Genomic DNA, 26,132 nt, shown 5'->3' with positions numbered 1-26,132 from the left:
GCACAAACCAATCCAGTGACTATCCGCACGTACTTTGTGTCAGTTGGGTCACCGCGCCCTGCCCCCTTTTCATCCCAGTTCCAGGAGTTTGGAGACTGGGCTCTGGAGGAAGAATGGCGGCCGAAGCTCCCACAAACCCCCGCGCTGGGGAAATCGCTTTATCCGCCGCGCGGGCAGGCGGCCCAGGACTGCGCATGTCCAAGGGAGAGGAGAAACTGCGCATGTACATTGGAGTGCCCACCTCCTGACCGTCATACTCAGATTTGGACCAATGCGAGGAGATTACACCGGAAGGACTCTGCACCTCTAGCCAATCAGAATGCGGGTTTTGTGTGAATGAAGAGTGAGAACAAAGACAGAAACGTCCTCCTATCTCCAACCTAGAACATAACATAGAACCGACAGTGCAGAAGGAGGCCTCTGTGAGTAACACTTTCTTTTCTCCTTCTTTCCATTTATTTTCTCATTCTGACCTTGAACTGGTCACTTGCAGCAACTGAAGTGAATCCAGGGAGGGTGCAGACTCTGGAAAGGTTGGCCCAGGTCTCTCTCTCTTTTTTTTAAAAAACATTTTCTGAAGGCATTTATGATTATATAACAGTAATTACAAATATAAACATAACTCAGTAAATACCCCCCCCCCCACCCCACAACTGTACCCAGCCAACAGACACAGTTCCCCAGCTCACCCTCCTCCTTCACTCACTAATCTTGCCGAAACTAAACTACCTCCCTCTACCCCCTTTCCCCCCCTTATTATATCTGCGAACAGTTTAATTTTCCTCAAAGAAGTCGATAAACGGCTGCTACCTCTGGATGAACCCCAACGTTGATCCTCTTTGGGCGAACTTGACTTTCTCAAGCCTGAGAAACCCGGCTATGTCACTAACCCATACCCCCGATTTCGGGGACTCCGAGTCCCTCCGTGCCAGTAAGATCCGTCTCTGGGCTACCAAGGAGACAACGGCCAAAATGTCAGCCTCTCTCGTCCCCTTGACTCCCAGGTCTTCTGACACTCCAAAAATCGCCACCTCTGCACCCGTGCCATCCTTGTCTTTAAAACCATGGACATGACATCAGCAAATCCTCGCCAATATCCCCTAAGCTTCGGACATGCCCCAAACATGTGGACATGGTTTGCTGGCCCTCCCGCACACCGCCCACACCTGTCCACCACGCCTTCAAAAACTTGCTCATCCAGGCAACAGTCGTGTGTGCCCGGTGGACCACCTTAAATTATATCAGGCTGAGCCTGGCACATGATGAGGACGTTTTGACTCTACTCAGAGCATCCTCCCAAAGACCCGCCTGTAGTTCCTTATCCAGCTCTTCTTCTCGCTTACGCTTTACTTCCCCTGTCTGGCGTCCCTCCCACGCCATAAGTTCTTTATAAATTTCTGAGACCATCCCCTCCCCCATCCTCGTTTTTGAAACTGCCTTATCCTGTATCCACTGGGTCGGTAGAAGCGGAAAGGAACCTGCCTCCGTTACGATGTCCTTCACCTGCAAATAATGAAACCTATTCCCTCCTGGGAGTTCAAACTCCTCCTCCAAACAAGAAAAGCTCCCACCAATAAACAGGTCCCCCCGCCTCTCAATCTGTGCTCTCTGCCACCTCTGAAACCCCCCATCCAACCTCCCCGGCACAAACCGTTGGTTCCCACAAATTGGAGCCCACATCCTCTCTCTATCTCTTAAAGACATTGACATTCTTTGCTCTCTCAGCTTGACACATTTATTTGTCTGCCTAAAAGGATGGTCTCTTTCCTAATGTTCACAATTAAAGGGCTGCTTTCCCCAGGAGATGGCTGATATTTGAGGGGGCAGTAAATTAATATCGGATAGAGAAATGTCTACTGTTGTTATATGGTACAGATTAGATATATTATTGATGGTTCAGTAATAAAATATATTTGTTATTATTTCTAGTTTTGTAATATAGTTGTGCACCTATGTCATATTTTTCCAGTCAGAGTGATTGTAGCACAGAAGGCGTCCATTCATTAATTCAAAACCATACCGAATCTGTTGAGCAAACTAGTCAGTACAATTACCCGTCTATATCCATGTTCCCCTGCAAGTTTAGTTCCTAAATGGGCCCATGCTATTCCATTTTGAAATTAATAATCATCGCAGCTTCCACCAACCTCATAGGCAGTAAATTAGAAGTTCTGAAAAATTGCCTCTGAATAAAGTTCTTCCCGCACCCCCCATTTCTAATCAAGCAATACAGTTCAGCGGCACAGTTACACAGCTACTCACAGCACCAGAGACATAGGTTCAATTCCGGCTCCAATTTCCGGGTGCTCTAATTTTCTCCTACAGTCCAATGGTGTGCAGTTAGATGGATTGGCCATGCTAAATTGTCCCGTAGTGTCTAAAGATGTCCAGGTTAGGTAAATTGACCATGATCAATGCACAGGGTTACGGGGATATGGCAGGGAGTGAGCCTAGGTAGAGTGCTTTTTCTAAGGGCCGGTGCAGACCCAATGGACTGAATAGTCTCCTTGTGCACTGCAAGAAACATTACCCAAATTCTGTAGTCCAGTCAAATGGACAAATATCTCTGGCAGCTGCCAAAAGATTTTGAGATTCCCTTTTCCAGGACAGGTTGCAAAGTGCATGGATCTGTTGATCAGCTGATTCAGCATCTTCAGGAGAATTGGGAGTATGGATATTAGTTACAACAGAGTGAGAATGGAGTCAGAGTGTGTGGGGTGGAGATTTACAGCTTTGAGGGAATGAGAGAGGAAAGAATGTTCCATAGAAACTGGAATTGTCTGTTCTGAATTTCTGTCCTGTACCGACACTGAGATGATCTTTGTAAACACATTTAACAGGATATTAGAAGATGAGGATTTACACACAGAAATCTCAAACCAAATATCACATCAAACCAAACATCACATCAAGATCTGACAGTCACTCAATTCATCAGGACCTGAATATCATCGGCCTTTGAATCTATAAGGAGAAATGTTTTTCTGTTCCGTCAGATTCAGATTTTAAACATCAGTGTGACTGAAAATGCACCGAGATACACACACTCAATAAGAATGTTCCAAAGCACTGACTTTTAACCAGTTACACAGCCTGAAAAAACATTGCATCATTCACAGCGGGGAGAGACCGTATCCGTGCTCTGTGTGGGGACGAGACTTTAAGAGACACAAGGACACCAGCAGCATGGAGAAGCCATGGAAATGTGGGGACTGTGGAAAGAGATTCAGATCCCCATCTGTGCTGGAAACTCACCGACGCATTCACACTGGGGAGAGGCCATTCACCTGCTCTGTGTGTGGAAAGGGATTCAGTCAGTCATCCACCCTGCAGACACACCAGCGAGTTCACACCAGGGAAAGGCCTTTCTCCTGCTCCATGTGTGGACACCGATTCACTCATTTATCCACCTTGCAGGCACACAGGCGAGTTCACACCAGTGAGAGGCCATTCATCTGCTCTATGTGTGGAAAGGGATTCACTCAGTTATCCAGCCTGCTGAGACACAATGTCACTCACACCAATGAAAGGCCCTTTAAATGCTCTGACTGCGGGAGTGGCTTCAAAAGCTCTCGGGAGCTGATGACCCACCAGGGCATTCACACTGAGGAGAGACCGTTCAGCTGCTCTTACTGCACAAAGAGGTTTCGAAAGTCATCCACACTACGGACACACCAGCAAATTCACACCGGGGAAAGACCGTTTACCTGCTCTGAGTGTGGGAAGGGATTCACTAAGTCACCCGATCTGCTGATACACCAGCGAGTTCACACAGGGGAGAAACCATTTACCTGCTCTGAGTGTGGGAAGGGATTCAGTTCTGCAACCCAACTGATGAGACACCAGCGAGTTCACACCAGGGAGAGGCCATTCATCTGCACTGGGTGTGGGAGGGGATTCGCTCATTTACCCAACCTGTTGAGACACAATGTCACCCACACCAATGAGAGACCCTTTAAATGCTCGGACTGTGGGAGCAGCTTCAAAACCTCTTCGGTACTGATGGAACATCAGCGCACTCACACCGGGGAGAGACCATTCATCTGCTCTGTTTGTGGGAAGGGATTCACTCGGTCATCCTATCTGTTGAAACACCAGCAAGTTCACAAGTGATGACAGGGGTTGGATTCTGCTGTTATTGCTGCTGTTAATCACATCCAGGACTGAACCATGTTCATTTTGACACTTGGTGAAGTGGGAGTGTCGGAGGATTTATTTCTGCTGGACTGGCCGTTCTCATGACTTTGCTTCCAGTGGGCTGATGCTCTTTGAAACTGGGAGTATTTGGAAACCAAAGGTAGTTTTAAGGGATTTATATTTGTATGGATAAACATTAGAAAAAAGTTAGTTTTCGGTAGGTGTTTTGTGCCTCGAAGGGAGCTGTAGTTAGACGTTAAAGGCGGTCTACGTGGGGATTAGCTTCAATCCTAGGATACGATTGTGTTTAGATAGCTCCGCATAAAGAAAAGATAGTTGCTGAGCAACTAGAGAGGCCCTGAAAGGTGGCGAACAGCTTTCTTTTGTTCTTTAGTTTATAGCTGAAAGCTAGCAGCAGTTGCAGGCAGTTGGAGTCAGGTCACGGAGCAGGGAACAGCTCCCAACTCTGCTCGAAGCTGGAGAGAGAAACCAACTCTCTCAGCTTTGCTATAAGAAAAGCTGGATATTGGAGTAATGTGCAGGAAAGAAGATTCAGAGGAAACTCAGGGATAGCTGGGTCTGAAAACCTGGAAAGAGAACAGGATTCTGTTCAGGGACACCAGACAAAGCTGAGAAGGAATTGGTTAGTGAAAATACAAGACAAACGTTTCATTAAAAAATCCTCACTGTTAAAATGTGTTAATATCGTCTATGAACAACTTGTAAAGTATTAGTTGGATATCAGAATTTGTGTAACAGTGAAAGTCAGTGAAAGCAGTGAAATCATAAATGGGTTGGTCCACAATCCTGGTACAGATTTCCTGCTAAAAACTGGAGTCAAAAGGGCCCTTGGAAAAGTTGGACTGGATTTTGGAATGTGGATCACTAAGTAAAGGTATTCTTATAAGGGAATATTTTTAAAAGTATTTTGGGAATGGAGTTTGGAAACTCTCATATGACAATCATCTGGGGCGATTCTAAGGAGAAATCCGGAAACACTAACTGTGCCAATGAGACCATTGGGGCTTCAAATGTATTTTGTCATCCACGTGAGTCTTAAAACTTGTGTGTATTGATGAAGCGGAAGGAGGTGTAAAGGAGGATTGTATTATAATCCATTTTTATGTTTAATTTTTTTCTTATTGATAAAACTAATCAGTAGCCCCGTGACTCTGTTTCATTTAAAAAAGTTAAAGTCTTTTGAGCCAGGGTTCCATTATGGGATCTTCCTGTTCCGTTATAACGTCAACTGGGATCGGAACAGGAGTGAAATTTTCTACTGAAATGGAAACATGGAAAATAGGAGCAGGAGGAGGCCATTCGGCCCTTCAAGCATTCTCTACCATTCATTCTGATCATGGCTGATCATCCAACTCAGTAACCTGTTCCTGCTTTCCCCCCCGTGTCCTTTGATCCTTTCAACCCCAAGATTTCTATCTAACTCCTTCTTGAAAACATACAATGCTTTGGCCATAACTGCTTCCTGTGGTAGCAAATTCCACAGACGCACCGCTCTCTGGGTGAAGAACTTTCTCCTAATCTCAGTCCTCAGTGGTTCACTCCGTATCCTCCTGGACACTAAATAGTGTTTTTCCCCAACTACAGACAGATCGAAAATAAATTCAGAAAGAACTGGAAAAACGCAGCAGGTCTGGCAGCATCTGTGGGGAGAGAAACAGTTGACGTTTCACGTCCAATGTAACTTACTTCAGAACTAAAGAGAGGGAGAAATGTGCTGGGTTTGATGCTGGTGAGAAAGGGTCAGGTAGAACAAAAGGGAATGTCAGGGATTGGTTAGAGGGTGGGTGAGATTAAAAGACAAAAATGTCCTGTTACAAAAGGCAAAGGGAGAGGTACTGGTTGCAGTAAAGAAACAAAGCATTGGGGTGGAACGGTGACACAGTGGTTAGTTCAGCTGCCCACGGCGCTGAGGTCCCAGGTTTGATCCTGGCCCCGGGTCACTGTCCGTGTGGAGTTTGCACATTCGCCCCATGTCTATGTGGGTTTCAGCTCCACAACCTAAAGATATGCAGGTAGATGGATTGGCCACGCTAAATTGCCCCTTAATTGGAAAAAAATAATTGAAGACTCTAAAGAAATTTAAAAAAAGAAATAAAGCATTGGTCCAGAGTAAGCGTTAATGGCAGAATAAAGGACAGCTCTGTCTGGAAGCAAAAAACATGTAAACAAGATGCAGACTGGCACTCAGTAAAAAAACAAATCAAAATGGAGGAGAGAGTTCAGGGTGTGAGGTTGTTGAACTCAATGTTGAGTCCAGAAGGCTGTAAAGTGCCTCATGGGAAGATGAGGGGCTGTTGGTCCAGCTTGTGTTGGGCTTCTCTGGAACATTGCAGCAGGCCGAGGACAGAAATGTGAGCCTGAGAGCAAGGTGGTGAATTCTTCTGGCAGCAAGCGGAGGGTCAGGGTCATGCTTGTGGACTGAGTGGAGATGTTCCACAAAGAGGGCAGGGAACAGGCTACAGATGAATTAAAGATAAACCATTTGTGTCCAGAATATTGTGAATATCCTTTTACTCTGGTTGTCTTTGATCCTCAAGTCATTTTCTGTTTTTTTTAACCATGTTATGCTTCATTAATAAACATTTATCATAACAACATTTGATTTTTCATAATTAGATTGATGTCGTTCAGGGAAAGTGGGTGAGAGGTTGACAGGCTCTTTAACAGAAAGTGAGTCCCTCTGAGGTAGTTGGCAAAGGAGCCAGAGGGGGGGGGGGGGGGGGGGGGGGGGGGGATGAGATTTTATTTTATTTATTGACACAGCGAATTGTTCTGACATGTCTGAAAGCAGATTCAGTTGGATCTTTCCAAATGGTAAATACTTGTAAGGGAAGAATCTGCAGGGTTCTGGGGAAAGAGCAGAGTATTTGGAGGAATGGGAGAGTCCTCTCAAAGATAGCGGGAACCCGGTGGGCTGAATGGTCTCCTCCCACAAGCTGTGAATCTGAGCCTCCTGCTTTTGTGCAGGTTAAAAGGGACAGATTTCATTGCAGCCTCTTCCCTGTATATGTATTTAGAGACGGGTTTCTCTTTAGCTCCGAGTGACCGATATAACAATTGGTTGGAGGCCCATTTCCCAGTCAGTCCTCCAGCACTTTCCTGTCTCTCTATTAGTGCGACGTCCATGGCATTTTCCCAACTGCGCACAGGCCCCGTTATTCTCAGCTAAATTCAGCCTCAGCTCTATTGCCTGGCTGTCATTGACATGAGCAATAGAGACAGAAAGGTGCCCGAGGCTCAAATGGGAAGTCAGAACTTGTGGCTCTAAACCAACACTTAAACATTTGTCAGTCAAATCCACGTTATTTATATTGGGGTGTTTATTATTAGATTTAGGCACTGGAGACAAAGGGTGGGGGTTTTAAAGGGTAACTTTCCATTTCTAACTTTGTATTGTCTCGAGTGTCAGCCGTGGCTCAGTGGGCAGCTCTCTCACCTCTGAGTCAGAAGGTTGTGGATTCAAAACCCAGTCCAAGGACTTGAGGACAAAAATCACATCCAACATTCCTCGTCCCAGCACTGAGGGAGTGCTGCACTGTCAGAACAGCATTCTTTCAAATAAGATGTGAAACTGAGGCCCTGTCTGCCCCTCTCAGGTGGGTGTAAAAGTTCCCACAGCCACTATTTTGAAGAAGAACAGGGGTGTTATCCCCGGTGTCCTGGTCAATATTTATCCCTCAATCAACATCACTAAAAACAGATCATCTGCTCATTATCACATTGCTGTGTGTGGGATCTTGCTGTGTGTAAATTGGCTGCTACTTTTCCTACACTGTAACAGTGACTACACTTCAAAAGTACTTCATTGGCTGTAAAGCACTTTGGGACGTCCTGTGGTTGTGAAAGGTGCTATAGAAATGCAAGTTTTTAAATTGAAGATTTATTTATCATCGATTATCATCGAATTTACAGTGCAGGAGGAGGCCATTCAGCCCATCGAGTCTGCACCGGCGCTTGGAAAGAGCACCCTACCCAAGGTCAACACCTCCACCCTATCCCCATAACCCAGTAACCCCACCCAACACTAAGGGCAATTTTGGACACTAAGGGCAATTTATCATGGCCAATCCACCTAACCTGCACATCTTTGGACTGTGGGAGGAAACCGGAGCACCCGGAGGAAACCCACGCACACACGGGGAGGATGTGCAGACTCCGCACAGACAGTGACCCAAGCCGCAATCGAACCTGGGACCCTGGAGCTGTGAAGCAATTGTGCTATCCACAATGCTACTGTGCTGCACCAGTGTTTTCTGAACTTGTTATTTGGAACTTTATTGATTTCAGCCACCCCCAACTTACCATTTAATAAATTCACTTTGGTTCAGACAAGGCAATTAAGGCAAAGGCAGAATTCTCTTGATGTTAAATTAAAAAAGTTTATTCAAAGAAACTTTCAGACATTGACTTTTACAACTTCATGCGGGTGATCAGTCTGTAGAAGCGAAACCCTCTCTGGCTCCTTTGACAGTAATTTCCTTGGAACTCAGCCTCAAGAATCTTCAGTACTTGGCAGCAAGGAAGACCTTCAGAACCTCTGCTTTTATCCCCAAAGTGACCATTACTTCACGTCAGAGTTGGGCCTGTTGTAACATGAGCATGTTGTAACATGTGGGGCAGCACAGTAGCACAAGTGGATAGCACTGTGGCTTCACAGCGCCAGGGTCCCAGGTTCGATTTCCCGCTGGGTCACTGTCTGTGCGGAGTCTGCACGTTCTCCCCGTGTCTGCGTGGGTTTCCTCCGGGTGCTCCGGTTTCCTCCCACAGTCCAAAGTCGTGCAGGTTAGGTGGATTGGCCATGATAAATTGCCCTTCGTGTCCAAAAAAAAGGTTAGGAAGGGTTATTGGGTTACGGGGTTAGGGTGGAAGTGAGAACTTAAGTGGGTCGGTGCAGACTCGATGGGCCGAATGGCCTCCTCCTGCACTGTATATTCTATGTTCTATGACAATTGGTCAATTTGGTCACTGGATCAATTTATTTGGATCCTCAATTACTGACACCACCTTTCATTATCTCAGACAGGAATACAATAGAACTGTTTCATACGACCCCTTTATCTAATTCTATACATTCCCTTATTCAAACAGTTTCAAATGTTGAGGCTAATCAGAGTTTGAAGGTCTCTCTTGCCAGTACATTTATCCTCATTGCACATGCTTTACAAGCACAGCAATTAAGCTTTTACATTTTTACAGCAAATAAAACTGAGTCTCTTACTGTAACTACTGATCCATTATTGATTATTTAATTGGAACTCAATTAATGCTCATTACTTAATCAGTCATCTGTTACTGACTGGTAGCTAATTAATACAGTAATCTTTAATTAATATATTTGGTTAATACAATATTCACTAGTTGAAAATGACAGTTTTGTGAAAGACAATACCTTTCTTTCTTACTAACCGAGATTGGATTGAACATTGAGTCTTCGACTTGAGCCAGACATTGGCAATATATGATCTTCTGTAACTTTACAAAATTCTGGAACAATTTGTTACTGGAAACAATTTTGCCTCACTCAGCTTTGGTTTGGAACAGAATGAATTTTTAAAATAAAGGTCCAGTCACGTTTTAGAGTTTAACATGGTTTCCTTAACCTTGTTACTCATAACAGTGAAGATGGACGAGTGATTGATTTTTAAAACAAAATATTATCAATGAGGCATACCCAGAATTTCCGACATTATAATATAATCGCTTATTGTCACAATAGGCTTCAATGAAGTTGCTGTGAAAAGCCCCTAGTCGCCACATTCCGGCGCCTATTAGGGGAGGACATTACAACAGTGACTACACTTCAAAAGTACTTCAAAGGCTGTAAAAAGCTTTAGGAGATTGTGTTCATGAAAGTTGGTATAGAAATAGATACAGAATCCCTTGAATGCAAAAGGAGGCCATTCAGCCCATTGAGTCGGCACCGACTCTTCCAAAGAGCAATCCACCCATATCCACTCACCCGTAACCCCATAACCTAACTTGCACATCTCTGGACACGGAGGGGGGGGCAATTTATCAGGGCCAATCACCCTAACCCATACATCTTAGGACTGGGAGGCAACCAGAGCACTCGGAGGAAACCCACACAGACGCGGGGAGAATGTACAAACCACACAAAGACAGTAACCAAGGCCAGAATTGAACATGGGTCCCTGGTGCTGTGAGGCAACAGTGCTAACTACTATACCACTGTGCCGCTCAAATAAATGTAATTTATTTTTAGAACTAGTTTCCAAACTTGGATATATCACACTCGGTCCACTCACGAAGATAACTCATAAAGACTGAGACTTGATTTTATGTAACAATCATGTCTTTCACTGCATTTCAAATACCCTGTGAAAATCCAAACACAGTATCTCGTGAAGGTATTTGAAATGAAATGAAATGAAAATCGCTTACTGTCACAAGTAGGCTTCAATGAAGTTACTGTGAAAAGCCCCTAGTCGCCACATTCCGGCGCCTGTTTGGGGAGGCTGGTACGGGAATTGAACCGTGCTGCTGGCCTGCCTTGGTCTGCTTTAAAAGCCAGCGATTTAGCCCAGTGTGCTAAACCAGCCCCTTTGCTATTTGATTTAAAACAGAATGACTTCTTGTGATTTGGGATTCATTGCCTGACAATGGTGCAGGAAGTAAATTCTGCTGTAACTTTCAAAAGGGAACTGGACAGATTCTGCAGGAAAATAAACTTGCAGGGTGATGGGACCAATCAGATTGTTCATTCAAAGAACTAGCATGGGAATGGTGGGCTTAATGGCCTCCTGCTTTGCCCTTTGATTCTCGTCTACATTTGAAGAAAATCTTAGACTTGAACCAGAGATTGGCAGTATTTGGGAAATACCTGAAACCCACTTCAGAGGAGGCGGGTAGAAGCGGAGATGATGAAATGTTTCCAAAAGAAAATGGGATGGGCTTTTGAGGGAAAGAAACCAACAGGGATACGGGGATAGAACAGGGCAATCATTTGATCTACAGAGATCTACAAGTTGTGAATCTTTGGAATTCTCTACCCCAGAGGGCTGTTGGAGCTCAGTCATTGAGTGTGTTTAAAACAGAGACTGACAGATTTCTAAACACCAATAACACAAAGGGACGGGCTGAATGGCCAACTCCTGATTCTATGTTCCAATGATACAAAGATGCGAGAAACACCCAGATAAATTAGACAAAAGAACCCTGTAACCACCATAACCCATCTTAATGGCAACATGGCTGCTTTGGGAACTAAATATCTTCCAACGTGCAAACACCTTTTCATTCTGTGCTCCTCGTCAAACTTGGAACCAGGTAATCGCAACTAACCTCAAAAATGGTCAGCCCACTGGAGGCAGAGGTGTTAGACCGGCCAGTCCAGCAGAAAGAAACCCTCCAATCATCACCATTCACCAGATGTCAGAATGAACAAAATGCAGTCCTGGATGTCAGTGAGAGCAGAAACAATAACAACGGAGCCAACATCTATAATTTATTGTGAACTTGTTGGGGTCACAACAGGTGTGATGAATCACATAACCCCTCACCACATTGAGAGCAGATGAATGGTCTCTCCCCAGAAATAACACGCTGGTGTCTCCGGATCATTAAATGCTCAGAGCAGGTGAATGGCTTCTTCCAGGTGTGAACTCGCGAGGGTTCCTGGAGGGAGTATCGATATCTGAATCCCTTCTCTCATTAAATGCAGGTTAATGCCTTCTCCCCTGTATGAACTCTCTGATGTCTCTGCAGGTGGGATAACCGAGTGAATCTCTTCTCACACTGAGAGCAGGTGAACGGCCTCGCCCCAGTGTGAACTCGCTGGTGTATCCGCAGTTCGGATGACTGAGTGAATCTCTTCTCACACTGAGAGCAGGTGAACGGCTTCTCCCCAGTGTGAACTCGCTGGTGTCTCCGCAGGCTCGATGAAGTAGTGAATCCCTTCTCACACTGAGAGCAGGTGAACGGCCTCTTCCCAGTGTGAACTCGCTGGTGTGACTGCAGGGCGGATAACTGAGCGAATCCCTTCTCACACTGAGAGCATATGAATGGCCTCTCCCCAGTGTGAACTCGCTGGTGTGTCCGCAGGTCACATGATTGACTGAATCCCTTCTCACAACGAGAGCAGGTGAACGGCTTCTCCCCAGTATGTACTAGCTGGTGAATCTGCAGACTCCTTAAAGTAGTGAATCCCTTCTCACACTCAGAGCAGATGAACGGCCTCTCCCCAGTGTGAACCCGCTGGTGTCTCCGCAGGTCGGATGATTGAGTGAATCCCTTCCCACACACATAGCAGATGAACGGCCTCTCCCCCGTGTGAACACGCTGGTGTGTCCGTAGGTGGGATGATTGAGTGAATCCCTTCTCACACTCAGAGCAGATGAACGGCCTCTCCCCAGTGTGAACTCGCTGGTGTTTCTGCAGGGCGGATAACTGAATGAATCCCTTCCCACACACAGAGCAGGTGAACGGCCTCTCCCCAGTGTGACTGCGCCGATGAGCTTCCAGTGCAGATGGAACCCTGAATCCCTTCCCACAGTCCCCACATTTCCACCGTTTCTCCAGGGTGGGGTGTCCTCGTGTCTCTCCAGATTTGACAATCAGTTGAAGCCTCGTCCACACACACAACACGTGTACGGTCTTTCCAGACTGTGAATGGTGTGATTTTTTTTTGGTCTGTGTAACTGGTTCAAACTCTTTCCACGGTCAGTGCTCTGGAACACTCTCACTCGGGTGTGTGTGTCTCTGGGCTTTTCCAGTCACACTGATCTTTTGAAGCGGACAGAAAAGACAAACATTTCTCCTTCTAGATTCTAAGTCCAGTGATATTCCGTTACAAGGAATTGCGAGACTCAGTCAGATTGAGACGTGATGTTTGAGATTTCAGTCTGTAATTCCTCCTCTTCTAATATCCTGTAAAAACAATTTACAAAAGTTACTTTTCTTCTCCTCATTTTGGAGAAGGTATCCTGAGGGTAACGACAGTCTGGCCGTGGGGTTAATCCTCCGGGTCCTCAGTCTTATTGAGGAATGTCCCCTTGGATCTATTGTGGTCGTGATTCTTTTGTATTTTTGTTATTATGGGAGGGTTTATGTTTTGTTGACTTTATCCTACTCTGGTACAGACGGGGCTTTTATCTGTGAAAGGAGCAGTTTGGGGAGACTTTGGTGCCTCTGGTGTAAAGTGAGTTGGAGGAGGGGGAATGGCGCACGCCCGATTGTGGTGTGAAAATCTGTTCCTGTTCTCTCTGTCGCCTAACTAATAGCGGCAGTCAATCTTCAAATGTTCTCAGGGGATGTACGGGGCATCCATCACCCTATCAGAAGGAAAAAGATCTTCTCCTTTCTTAAGGAGAAAGTCGACATAGCTTCATTACAGGAAATCCATCTGGATGATGAGGAACACTTTAAATTGAGGCAGGATTGGGTGGGCCACGTTTTTTGCCTCCATTTCGTCTAGTAGCAAGGGTGTGGAAATGCTTATTAATAAAAATATCACTTTTAAGGTTGAAACCTGCACCAAGGACAAAGCAGGTGGATATATGATCATTAGAGGTTCGGTGCATGGAGATGTTGTTTCAATAGTGAATGTTTCTGGATCCCCGGATTACTCCCCGGAGTTAATTATAAAGGATTTTGCAGAGTTAGCTTCAATTAACTCTTTTGTGGTTGGTGACTTCAACTGCCACTGAAATCCTCTGGTAGATAAGCTCCCGGTACCACCAACACCCCCACGCTGCAGGCTTGGGCGTTGGCCTCAGCTTGTAATTTGATGACTGTAGGAATTTCAGAGTTTTTGTATTCTGGGTATTTAGCACAGTCAGGGTTAAAAACCTGAGTTAGTGTGTGTCACTGCGGCAGTCAAGTTTCTAAAAGAAATCCTAGTTTGAAAGAAAACGAAGTTTTGGTGCCAGAGGTGCAATTAAAGCATCGTAAAAAACATGGGCTAATGGAAAGTTGTTTGGATGAAGGGGATTCCCTGTGGAGTTAATTAGATTTCATCTTGGTAAGATGATGTCAGTACTGGGAGGAGCCACGGTTTCAGGCTTTTTGCAGGAAAGCAGTGTTTTAGTTGAGAATTAGTTGAAGATATGAGCACAGGTCAAGCATCTCAGTTCAGTTGAAAAGATATGCCTGGAGCTAGATTAGCAGTTTCTTTCCAAGCAGAAGAGTGGAATTAGAAGGTGAGCTGTAACAAGCTGAAACAGCTTCCGATGAAATACAGCCAGAGTTTCTGCATGGTTCTAACAAGATTCAGATCTTTTCTTTAACGCAGTGACACACGATCTCCCTTTCTCAAAGAACATCTCTGAGGGCTAACTGTTTAACGGTGGATTGAGAGCTGAGATGTGTTTTTGCTGTTTGAGTGGGAATAAAGGGAGCAGTTAAGGGTTACTGTATTCACTGTATTGATTGTTTAAGGGCTAATTGTCAGCGGTTTTCTGGTGTGATGTTAAACTTATTTTAATATTGTGTCAGTAATAAAGTTTGTTTTCATACAGCATGGCCCATATTTTTCGTAAAATCACTCCTGGGGTGAGGTATCCTTTCCTCACAGTCGTACAAAACACAAATAAAATATTGGGGTTTCTGGCCAGTATCCGAGCCACTGTTGGGGTCTGGTCAGGGATCATAACAGTGAGGAGGTGGGTTATGTGGATGTTTAGAGAACTTTGTACCCGAGGAGCAGAGATTTTACCTTCTTTCCAGCCCCACAGCAATGTCAGACTAGAATCGACAACATTTTTGTGCCGAGGACGATCCTCCACCTGGTGTCCTCTTGCACCACAGGGAGCATCGTAATCGCAGACCTTCCCCCGTTTGTCTGGAGTTTCTGCTCGAGTGCTCACCCCCAGGTCGAGAATGTGGAGGTTTGGAGCCTCCCCGAGTTCATTTATTATGCACTTGGGAAGAGTTTGAGTTCTTCCTTTTGGTTAACTCGACCCCTGGGATTTCCCCCTCCATTTTGTGGGAGACGTGTAAAGTTTATGCTCGGGGGCTGATCATTTCTCACACTGCTAATAAAAGGTGCAGGATGCTGGAGAACCAGCGGCATCTGGAGGTTTGTTTGGCGAAGGTGGAGGAGAATCATATGGAGGGCCCGAGTAAGCTATTGCTGAAGGAGGTTAACGCAGCAAGAGTGGCTTTGGACTCCCTGTTGACTCAGCAGGCAGAGAAAAGTTGAAAGTTTGTGAGGTCAAAGTTTTCGAGTTTGGGAATAAGCCGAGCAAATACTTGCCTGTTTGACAAAGAAAAAAGCCGACTTTCGAGCGAATCCCTCTGTGTGGCTTGGGGGATGGCAAAGGGTCATGAAGACGGAGGAGATAAACAGGGATTTGGGGAATTCTATGCAGGATTACACAAGTCTGAGCAGTCTGGTGATGTGTTGGTGGGTGTGGAGCATTTTCTCTCTTCCCTGAAGCTTCTGCAGGCCTCAGAAAATCTTAATGCTCCCTTTTCTTGGGAAGAAGTGTCAAAGGCCGTGAAGGAGTTGCAGCCGGGTAAAGCCCCGGGACCAGGTGGCTGTGGGCGTGAATTTTATCAGGGGGATTGAGGATTTGTTATTGGATCCGTTGATGGGTATGTATTGTCACTCTTTTGACTCTGGGATGCTGCCACCGACTCTTTGTGAGACTAATATCTCTTTAATTCTGAAGGCAGACAAGGACTCAGAGGAGTGGGCCTGTTATTGCTAAATCTCTCTTTTGAATGTTGACTTGAAACTGCGATCTTATGTTTTGGCAATAAGGCTGGCGGACATCCTTCCGACAATCGTGCGGGAGGACCAGACTGGGTTTGTACGGAGAAGATTTTCCAGTAGCAATGTTGGAAGGTTGCTGAATGTGATTCAGGCTTTTCAGAAATATGCACTGGATGGGCTGGTGATCTCCTTCGATGCAGAGAAAGGTTTTGCTCGAGTTGTGTGGAATTATCTGGTGTATCCGCTGTGAGGCTTTGGGTTGGGTGAGGATTATATTGAGTGGATTCAATTGTTACATCACAGACCGGCAGCGGCGGTGCTCACCAATGGTTTAAGGGCATCGAATTTTCAGCTTCAGAGAGGGACTAGACAGGGCTGCCCTCTGTCCCCCTTGCTGTTTGCGTTGCCCACTGAGCCCTTGCTGGAGGATATCAGATCGGATCCTCTGATATCGGGCCTGGAGGGTGGGGTGAGGCAGCACAAGATCACTGTGTGTGCAGATGACAGGCTGCTGTTTGTGTTGAACCCCAGTCTTTCAGTCTTGGACATTATTGGAGCAGTGGATAGATTTAGTGGCTTCTCTCGTATCGAGATCAATTTTACTGAGTTCGAGCCCATGCTGGTGGGGAGGGGTTGAGGGGTAAGCCCCCTCCTCTTGCTAACTTCCCCTTCAGATGCCCCACCCTCCAAGCCATTTACAAACCTGGGGATGTCAATGGCCCCTCTTTTAGGCAGCTATATGGGGCCAACGTTCCACAGCTGATGGTGACTATTAGGTGGGATCTTGCCCGGTGATCGGCTCTTACGATTTCATGGTGAGGGAGGATTGCCTTCATTAAAATGAATGTGTTGCCCAGACTGTTGTACCCTCTGCAGATGCTGCCTATACTGCTGTTGACCAGAGTCTTTTGGGAAATTAATCAAATCAGGGCAGGACCCACTCAGTTAATGGTAGGAAGTTTGGGAGAGTTACAGAAAAAAGAGATCTAGGAGTACAGGTTCATAGCTCCTTATCGGTGGAGTAGCAGGTGGACAGGATGGTAAAGAAGGCAGTCAGTATGCTCAGTTTTATTGGTTAGAATATTGAATACAGGAGTTGGGATGTCTTATTGAAGTTGGACAAGACATTGGTAAGACCGCACATGGATAGGCTGGGACTTTTCTCCCTGGAGCGAAGGAGGCTCAGGTGTGACCTTCTAGAAGTCTACAAAGTGAGGAACATAGAAAAGGCATATAGTCAACATCTTTTCCCTAAGGTAGAGGAGTCTAGAACTAGAGGGCATAGGTTTAAGGTGAGAGAAGAGAGATACAAAAGAGAGACCAGAGGAGAAGTTTCTTTACATAGAAATGAATGAAATGAAAATAAATTGAAAATCGCTTGTCACAAGTAGGCTTCAAATGAAGTTACTGCAAAATGCCCCTAGTCACCACATTCCGGCGCCTGTTCGGGAAGGCTGGTAGAGGGTGGTGAGCATCTGGAACGGCTGCCAGAGGCAGTGGTAGAGGCGGGTACAATTTTGTCCTTTAACAAGCAGTTAGACAGTTAGATGGGCAGGCTTGGTATAGAGGGATATGGGCCAAATGCTGGCAAGTGGGACTAACTTTGTGATAGAAACTGGGCGGCATGGACAAGCTGGGCCAAAGGGCCTGTTTACAAGCTGTAAACATCTGTGACCCTATCTGGAACAAAAATAAACCTTGCCTCAAGTTTGTTAAGCTCCAATCACCAGGAGCGAAGGGAGGAGATGGTCTCCCGAAAATCAGGCTTCATCAATTGGCCTCTCGTCTTATGTTCATAAGGGATTGGATGAGGATGGAGCCAACTTTCACCTGGCTCAATACAGAAGCAGACCAGTCAGTTCACCCTCGATCCAAAACTGGGATAGGCTGATTATGGAATGCATCTCCATGCAATTTTTAATGTCTGTACTTCATTCTGAGTCTGATGCATTGGGTAAAGTGTGGGACTCCTATCTCAAATAAATAGGCTCCAATTTGACTGACTTGCTCCTCCTGGGCTTTCCATGAGTGAATTCAATTTAACTTAGGGCACAGTGGTTAGTACTACTACCTCAGCGCCAGGGACCCAGGTTCAATTCCATCCTTGGGTGGCTTTCTGTGTGGAGTTTGTATATTCTCCTTGTGTCTTTCCTCCGGGGGCTCCAGTTTCCTCCCACTGTCCAAAATGTGCAGTGAAAGTGGACTGGTCACGCTAATTTACCCCTTTGTGTCCAAGATGTGTAGGGTAGGTGGGTTGACCATGATCAATGCACCGGGCTACGAGGATTGGATGGGGAGTGGGCCTCAGTGAAATGCTCTTTCTGAGGCTCAGTGCAGATGTGAACGGGCGAATAGCCTTTTGCGCTACAGGAGTTCTATGTCATCTATGTTGTGTTATTCATTTTAATTTGATTATGCTGTTAGTCCGTTTGTAATATTTTGGGGTTTACAAACTGAATTGTTATATAATCTTACCCTCTTTCCCCACTCACTACTTTAACCTGTTAACTGGTTCTTCAATTGATCTGGCATTTCATCTTGAGGCTCTGGTCCCTCAAATATCCTGTTCCAAATGAATTCTGCAATGTGTTGCTTGGATTTATGTTGGCAATATCTCTTGTTCTGTTCTGTGCCCATTTGCCACGATTTTTTTTGTTATTCTGTTGTATTCAGTGTTTAAAAATGATTTAAAACATAACAATTTATTAAAAATCTGTCCAACTCATCCATGAATATATTCAATGATCCCCACACCCCACTGGTCCCTGTGGGAGAGAAATCCAGAGACTAATAACCCTCCAAGGGAAGAGATGACTGGATTGTACTTTATTACAGAACCATAAATAATATATCTAATGTGTACCATATAACAGCACGAGAAATGTCTCTGTCTGGTATTAATTTACTGTCCCCTTCAATGTCAGCCAGCTCCTGGATAAACTAGCCCTTTAATTGTGAACATTAGGAAAGAGACCATCCTTTTAGCCAGACAAATAAATGTGAGAAGCTGAGGGAGCAAAGGATGTCAATGTCTTGAAGAGAGAGACCTGGGCCAAGCTTTGCAAAGTCTGCATGCACACTCCCTGGATTCACTTCCTTTCCCTTCAGTTGCTGCAAGTGACCAATTGAAGGTCAGAATGAGAAAAGAAATGGAAAAGGGGAGAAAAGAAAGTGTTTTACTCACAGATGTTGGAGACAGGAATAAGTTTTCAGTCTGTGTGAGGCCCCAGATTTCCTCATTGTCCAGCTTCCACGTTCGAACAACGGGGGAGCTGATTGGATGGTGGAAGAGAGACCTTCCGGTTCACCAACTCTTCCCATTGGTCAACATACTTCCTCCGCCCCACTCATTGTTCCCCCTTGCTCGAGACAAGGTTTCCAGGCAACCGGCTGACAGCTCCGGCCAGACCGAGAAGCCTCGCGTTGATTTCCCCTCCCCCCGGCCCAGGAATGCGCATGTCCGAGAGGCTAGATTGCGCATGTGCGAGGGAAAACTCTCCGCTGACCTTCCTGCTGAGGCGTTGACCAATGGGAAAGGTTGGACGACCGGAAGGACTCTGGTCCTCCAGGCATTCAGCGCGGGCTTTGTGTGAATGGAGATTGAACTTCACACAGACTGAAACTTCCTCCTGTATCCAACATCTGTGAGTAACTCTTTTATTGTCGTCACAATTATTACAGAAACCAATTTACAAGGCTCCAGGCCTCATTACACTTCAAATTGACGATTAAACAGTCACTGAACACGAAACAGCTGCAAGGCACAAGGCCCAATTACATTTCACAGTAACATTGTAACAGTCATTGAACACAAACAGCTGCAAGGCACAGGGCCGAAATACGTTTCCAGATACCAATTAGCCAGTCACTTATCACAACCAGCCGCAAGGCACAGGCCCTACGCATAGTTCAAGTAACAATCGAACAGTCACATAACACGAACAGTCGTGAGGCACAAGGCCTCGAAACCCAACGACCATTCCAAAGAAAAAAAGGAACAAAAAACCACAAGTACATTTCAAGGTGACGACCTCTAAACACAAGACAAGCAGTCGCGAGGCACAAGGCCCCGATACAATACGGCCGCTTCGGAAACAAATATGACCCACAGGGCCTCGATTCATTTTAACAGTATCATATCAAAAACCCAATCACCAGGCACCAGGCCTCAATTCACCCCAGAAAAGATTTAACAGGATAGAATCAATCACCGAACACTAATCCCTGCTCACCCACCCCCGTTCACCCCGCCCTGCAGCCGACACCCCGGAGGAAAGGCCCCTCCTCGCTAAGAGCACAGACCTCCGGAGAGCCAGACCCGGGCGCGGCGGAGGAGAGAGGGTTCCCCCCTCCTGGACCCCACCCAAAGGCACGGGACCATTCGGAGGGAGAGCAGTTTCGCACCAACTAGCGTTCCACCACAAATACTAAATACCATTTCGGAGAAACCGAAATGAGTTAAATGTCATAGGCTGCTAAATAAAACGAAAGCAAAGAAAACAAGAAAACAAATCCCTCAGCACACATAAAAAAAGTCTGTAAAAAGAGTCCATTAATTTTGCACGTTCCACATCATGACCCCGGCACTCCTGCCGAAATTTCACAAGGAACAACATGTCCTCAAAGTCCTCCAATGGCAGCGGCCAGAGTCGCTCCAATGTTGGCAACAGTCGACAACGGGGAAGAAAGTCCCAGAGTCAGTCCCAACCGCCCACAGGGCGTCCAGGGGGGCCAAACCCCCGGAGACCCCAGGAACGGCAGCAACCCACCCCGGGCTGCAGGCTGCGGGCCGCCCATCGGACAATCTACACCCCGGTTCCGACCCGCCGCTTCCAGCAGCCTATCCAGCTGCCATCCTTCCTCCATTCCTTCATCCTCCATTGGGCAAACTCAAAACCGCCGACAGCAAACCTCGCAGTCCGAAGCAGCGTCTCCGCAGCTCAACCGCTGACTTGAAACACGACTGGTCGCAGTACTCCGAAACCGGTCTTCTCCCCTTCCCTCCGGGACCAGGAGCAATGGGCGCCGAGTTGCTGTTTCACCCCATCCAGGAAGCTCCCAGAGGCGGCCTGCCTTTCGAATCGGCCCGGGGGCGGACACCAAGCTCGCACACAACCGCCCAAGCCTCCTCCACTTTTCACCCCAGGAGTTTGGACAGTGTCGGCCGTAGCTCCCACAATCCCCCGCGCTGGGGAACCCGCTCTATCCGCCGCACGGGCGGGTGATCAGGTACTGCGCATGTCCAAGGGTGAGGGGAAGCTGCGCATGTGTGGAGGAAAGCCCAGCCCAGCCCCTGACCTTCCTGTGAGGTGTTGGCTAATGGATAGAGTTAGGACCGGAAGGACGCTGGTCCTCCAATCAGCGCGGGCTTTATGTGAAAGGAGATTGGGCTTCACACAGACTGATACTTCCTCCTGTATCCAACATCTGCGAGTAAAACACTTTCTTTTCTCCCCTTTCCATTTCTTTTCTCATTCTCACCTTCAATTGGTCACTTGCAGCAACTGAAGGGAAAGGAAGTGAATCCCGGGACGGTAGAGACTCTGGAAAAGTTGGCCCAGGTCTCTCTCTCTCTCTTAAAGACATTGACATCCTTTGCTCCCTCAGCTTGACACATTTATTTGTCGATACTCTCTCTCAAGCTCAAATATGACAACTATAAACCATCCATGAGCCCTGCCCCGACCAGCCTGTAATATAACAGACAACAAGATTTAGCTCAATTGGTTGGACAGCTGGTTCGTTGATGCAGAGCGAGGCTTCAATTCCCAGCTGAAGTTATTCATGAAGATCCCACCTTCTCAACTTTGTCCCTCACCCGACATGTGTTGATCGTCAGGTTAAATCACCACCAGGTCAGCTCTACCCCTCAAAGGGGAAAGCAGCCTATGGTAATCTGGGACCTTGGCGACTTTACCTTTAATAGAATAATTGAATCCACTTGATATCCACGGAAGCTTCAGGGAAGAGAATAAATGCTCCATATCCAGCAACACTTCACCAGACTTCATAATCCTGCACAGAATTCCCCAAATCCCTGTTTATCTCCTCTGTCCTCACAACCCTTTTCCCTCCCCCAAGTCGCACAGAGGGAATTGTTCCAATGTCGGCCTTTTTCTTTGTCAAACAGGTCAAGTATTTGCGTGGTTTCTTCCAAAACTCGTACACCGTCTGCCTCGCAAACCTTTCTCGACCTGCTGAATCAATAGGGAGTCCAAAGCCACTCTTGCCGCATTAACCTCCTTCAGCAATAGCTTATTCGAAATCTCCTTATAATTCTGCTCGGCCTTCGTGAAACAAACCCCCAGACATTGCTGGTTCTTCAGCATCCGAGCATAAACTTTACATGTCTCCCATAAAATGGAGGGGGAATACCAGGGGTCGTGTTAATCCAAAGGAAAAACTCAAACTCGTAAATTAAGTATCTCTTATCAGAGAGGCAGCAAACCTCCACATTCTCGACCTGGGGGTGAACCCTCGAGTAGAATTCCAGAGAAACGGAGATGGTCCACAATCGATGTTCACTATGGTGCAAGAGGACACCAGGTGTAGGATCGTCCTTGACATAAAAATGTTGTTGATTCTAGTATGACATTGATTAGGGATGGAAAGAAGGTAAAATCTCCTCCCCTCGGGTGCAAAGTTCTCCAAACATCCACATAACCCACCTCCTCAAAGGTAAAGGCCGACGCCCTAGCTTGCGGGGTGGTGGTGGTGGGGGTGGGGGTGTTCCTGGTAACCGGGAGCTTATCTACCAGCGGATTTAAGGGACAGTTGAAATCACCAACCACAAAAGAGTTAGTTGAAGCTAACTGCAAAATCCACAAAGGCCTTAGTAATGAACTCCGGGAGCAATTCGGGGAGCCATAAACATCCATTATTGAAACAACATCTCCATGCACCAAACCTCTAATGATCACATATCTACCTCCTTTGTCCTTGGTGCAGGTTTCAACCTTAAAATGGATATTTTTATTAATAAGGATTGCCACACCCCTGCTACTTGATGAAAAGGAGATGAAAAAACCTGCCCCACCCAATCCCGCCTCAATTTAAAGTGCTCATCATCCAGATGAGTTTCCTGTAATAAAGCTATGCCGACTTTCTCCTTAAAGAGAGGATAACCATAGATTTGAGCCAGGGAAGTGGGATTGGAAATTTTCGGAGATGGGATTGAAAAGGAATTAGGACACTAAAAGACGTATTTCTTGGGGGTCGTTTTGTGGGATTGAAGGAGCTGGGAGCAAAGTATGGGCTGGAGCAAGGGGAAATATTTAGATATATGCAGGTTCGAGACTTTGCCAGAAAGGAGATACAGAGCTTCCCAGTAGAGCCGGGGCGACAGGGGGACTGGGGAAGGGGTAGTATTGGTGGTTTACGGGGCTATTTTGGAGGAGGAGAAGGCGCCTTATGTATTTATGTTTGCCCTATGTATTGTTCTCATGTACGGAATGATCTGTCTGAACTGTACGCAGAACAATACTTTTCACTGTATCCCGGTACACGTGACAATTAAATCCAATCCTCACCATTGAGGTGATAGTATTTTTAAATCAGTAAGGCTACTCCACCCACTCTGCCATATTCTCTGTCCCTCCTGTAAACTTTATAACCGGTATATTTGACCAGTGCAGACCATCCTGCTACTTGTTTTTGGAACTGTATTGAGTTCCCTTGAGGCCTTTTTTGTACTCACAGCTCCGAAACTCCATCCCTCCGAGTCCACTCCCTGGAGACTAGGTCTGGGGAATAGGTATTGGAGAAGAGGTATTGGGGAATGAGAGGAAGGAATGTTCCATAGAAACTAGAATTCTCTGATCTGAATTTCTATCCTGTACTGAGTGTTGACTTTTGTAAACTCCTTTTACAGATATTACAAGAGGAGGAATTGCAGACAGAAATCTCAATTGTCACGTCTCGGTCTTACAGAGTCACTCGATACCTTGGGATCTGAGTATCATCGGCCTTTGAATCTAGAAGGAGAAATGTTTGCCCGATCTGTTGGCTTCAAAAGATTTTAAACATCAATGTGACTGGAAAAGCACCGAGACAGACACACCCGAGTGAGAGTGTTCCAGGGGACTGACTGTGGAAAGAGCTTTAACCTCTTACACTGCCTGAAAAATACATCACACCATTCACAGCGGGGAGAGACCATACACGTGTTAATAATAATCTTTTATTGTCACAAGTATGAAGTTACTGTGAAAAGCCTCTCGTCGCCACATTCCGGCGCCTGTTCGGGTAAGTTGGTACGGGAATTGAACCCGCGCTGCTGGCCTTGTCCTGCATCACAAACCAGCTGTCTAGCCACTGAGCTAAACCAGCCCTTCACCAGTTTGTGTGTGGTCAAGGCTTCATAATTGTCTGTCTGACCTGGGGAGACACGAGGAGACCTAAAACATGGAGAAACCGTGGAAATGTGAGGATTGTGGGAAGGGAGAAAGAGTCCCATCTCAGCTGGAGATTCATCGACGCAGCCACACTGGGGAGAGGCCGTTCACCTGCTCTCAGTGTGAGAAGGGATTCGCTCAGTTCTCCAGCCTGAAGAAACACCAGTGAGTTCACTCTGGGGAGAGACGGTTCACCTGTTCCCTGTGTGAGAAGGGACTCAACTCAGTTTTCCAGTCTGACGTCACACCAGCGAGTTCACACTGGGGAGAGGCCGTTCACCTGCTCGGTGTGGAAAGAGTTTCACTCAGTTATCTAACCTGAAGTCACATCAGCGAGTTTACACCAGGGAGAGGCCATTCCCCTGCTCCCAGTGTGGGAAGGGATTCATTGAGTTATCCAGCCTGAAGAAACATCAGCGAGTTCACACTTGAGAGAGGCCGTTCACCTGCTCTCGATGTGGGAAGGGATTCACTCAGTTATCCAGCCTGTGGAGACACCAGCGAGTCCACACTGGAGGGAGACCATTCATATGCACGGTGTGTGGGAAGGGATTCAGTGATTCATCTACCTTGCGAGTGCACACCAGGGAGAAACCGTTAACCTGCTTCCAGTGTGGGAAGTGATTCAGAGATTCACCCCACCTGCGGATACACCAGCGAGTTCACACTGGGGAGAAACCTTTCACCTGCTCTCAGTGTGAGAAGGGATTCGCTCAGTTCTCCAGCCTGAAGAAACACCAGTGAGTTCACTCTGGGGAGAGGCCATTCACCTGCCCTCAGTGTGGGAAGGGATTCAATGAATTATCCAGCCTGAAGAAACACCAGCGAGTTCACACTGTGGAGGGGCCATTCACCTGCTCTCAGTGTGGGAAGGGAACCCATGATTCATCGCACCTGCTGAGACACCAACAAGTTCACAAATGATTACAGGAATTGGATTGTGCTGTTATTGTTTCTGCTTCAATTACATCCAGGACTGAATTTTGAGAGTAACGAGGCCGCTGAATAGCGGGAAATGCCAAAAACGAGATCCGCGCCAGGCACCAAACAGTTTGCGATGCAACCGGCCCGTTGCCCTTGGTGAAATCAGGATCTCGCCGTAGCGAGGTGAGAAACCAATAATCACCTCTTCAGCCCCATTTCCATACAATTAACGAGAGCTACCCCAGATCCAATGGCCTCCCGTCATTCAGCGGCCTCCCCAGCAAGCGCTCACACTGCGGCGATTAGTATTTCTTTTGTAAAGCTTGAACCAGTCAGAAGAATTCCTGTGGTGAGCCGAGGAGGTGAGTAGCCATCTTTGCTCACAGGCAAAGAGCCCGGGGGCACTGGGCATGCGGCCCAGTATTTGGGGGGGGGGGGGGGGGGAAAGAGACTCTGGGGGTGACAACCACTCGGGCACCACCATGCCAACCCCTGGATCATGTGTTCCAGTTCCGGGGGCAACCCTTGTCCCTGCCCATCTGCCCCAACCGCCACCCGTAACCCCCACTGACTGCTGAGGCCTCTGGCTATGTGGCTGAAGGCTATTGCTGATACGGAATTGGCAATTGTGAGCCCTTAAAGCGAGCCCTTCACAGATGCCAAGTGGATTCCCGTGGGTGGGCAGGCCTTGTAGCATGTGGGAGTCATTGCCTCGCATTGCAATCAAACCTTGATGCCTGGACACTGCGGGGGAGAAGAGCCTACACGCAGTATCCGCACACCCAGGGGATGGGACAGAGCCTCAGGGGCATGTCCACGGCCAGAGGGTGGGTGGGTGCCACGTCAGGTGGTGGGGGTGGGGGAGGTGGGATGCCTGGAGAGATGGGCAAAGGGACCAGGGGTCAGCCTGCATTGCTGAAGAAAGAGACAGAGGCATCATAATGTCATAATGTTTGTGCAAAGAGGTATTTATTGTGCTGTAC

The 26,132-nt window shown here is 46.8% G+C and overlaps 1 protein-coding gene across 2 annotated transcripts; it reads left to right on the top strand.

Moving 5' to 3' along the window:
- Window positions 1–325: 325 nt before the first annotated feature.
- Window positions 326–25,555, top strand: LOC140421940 (uncharacterized). 2 transcript variants are annotated; one of them, XR_011947174.1, is made up of 3 exons: window positions 326–422; window positions 2,841–4,780; window positions 23,703–25,555. XR_011947174.1 is itself a non-coding variant. In XM_072506930.1 (2 exons), the coding sequence occupies exon 2, from the start codon at window positions 3,187–3,189 to the stop codon at window positions 4,111–4,113; it is 927 nt and encodes a 308-aa protein (XP_072363031.1). In that variant the 5' UTR covers window positions 326–422; window positions 2,841–3,186; the 3' UTR covers window positions 4,114–6,753. The 2 variants fall into 2 exon arrangements, 1 of the variants encoding a protein (XP_072363031.1); XM_072506930.1 differs by lacking the exon at window positions 23,703–25,555 and having other exon boundaries at window positions 2,841–6,753.
- The last annotated feature ends 577 nt before the right edge of the window (window positions 25,556–26,132 follow it).

This window comes from Scyliorhinus torazame, chromosome 5 (assembly GCF_047496885.1).
Source record: "Scyliorhinus torazame isolate Kashiwa2021f chromosome 5, sScyTor2.1, whole genome shotgun sequence".
NCBI lineage: Eukaryota > Metazoa > Chordata > Chondrichthyes > Carcharhiniformes > Scyliorhinidae > Scyliorhinus > Scyliorhinus torazame.
Note: the sequence above shows the minus strand (reverse complement) of the source record. Positions and strands in the feature narration are given on the sequence as shown.

What these genes read in the sequence shown, in the direction of transcription:
- LOC140421940 (XM_072506930.1), top strand. Translation starts at nt 3,187, where the DNA reads ATGGAGAAGCCATGGAAATGTGGGGACTGTGGAAAGAGATTCAGATCC.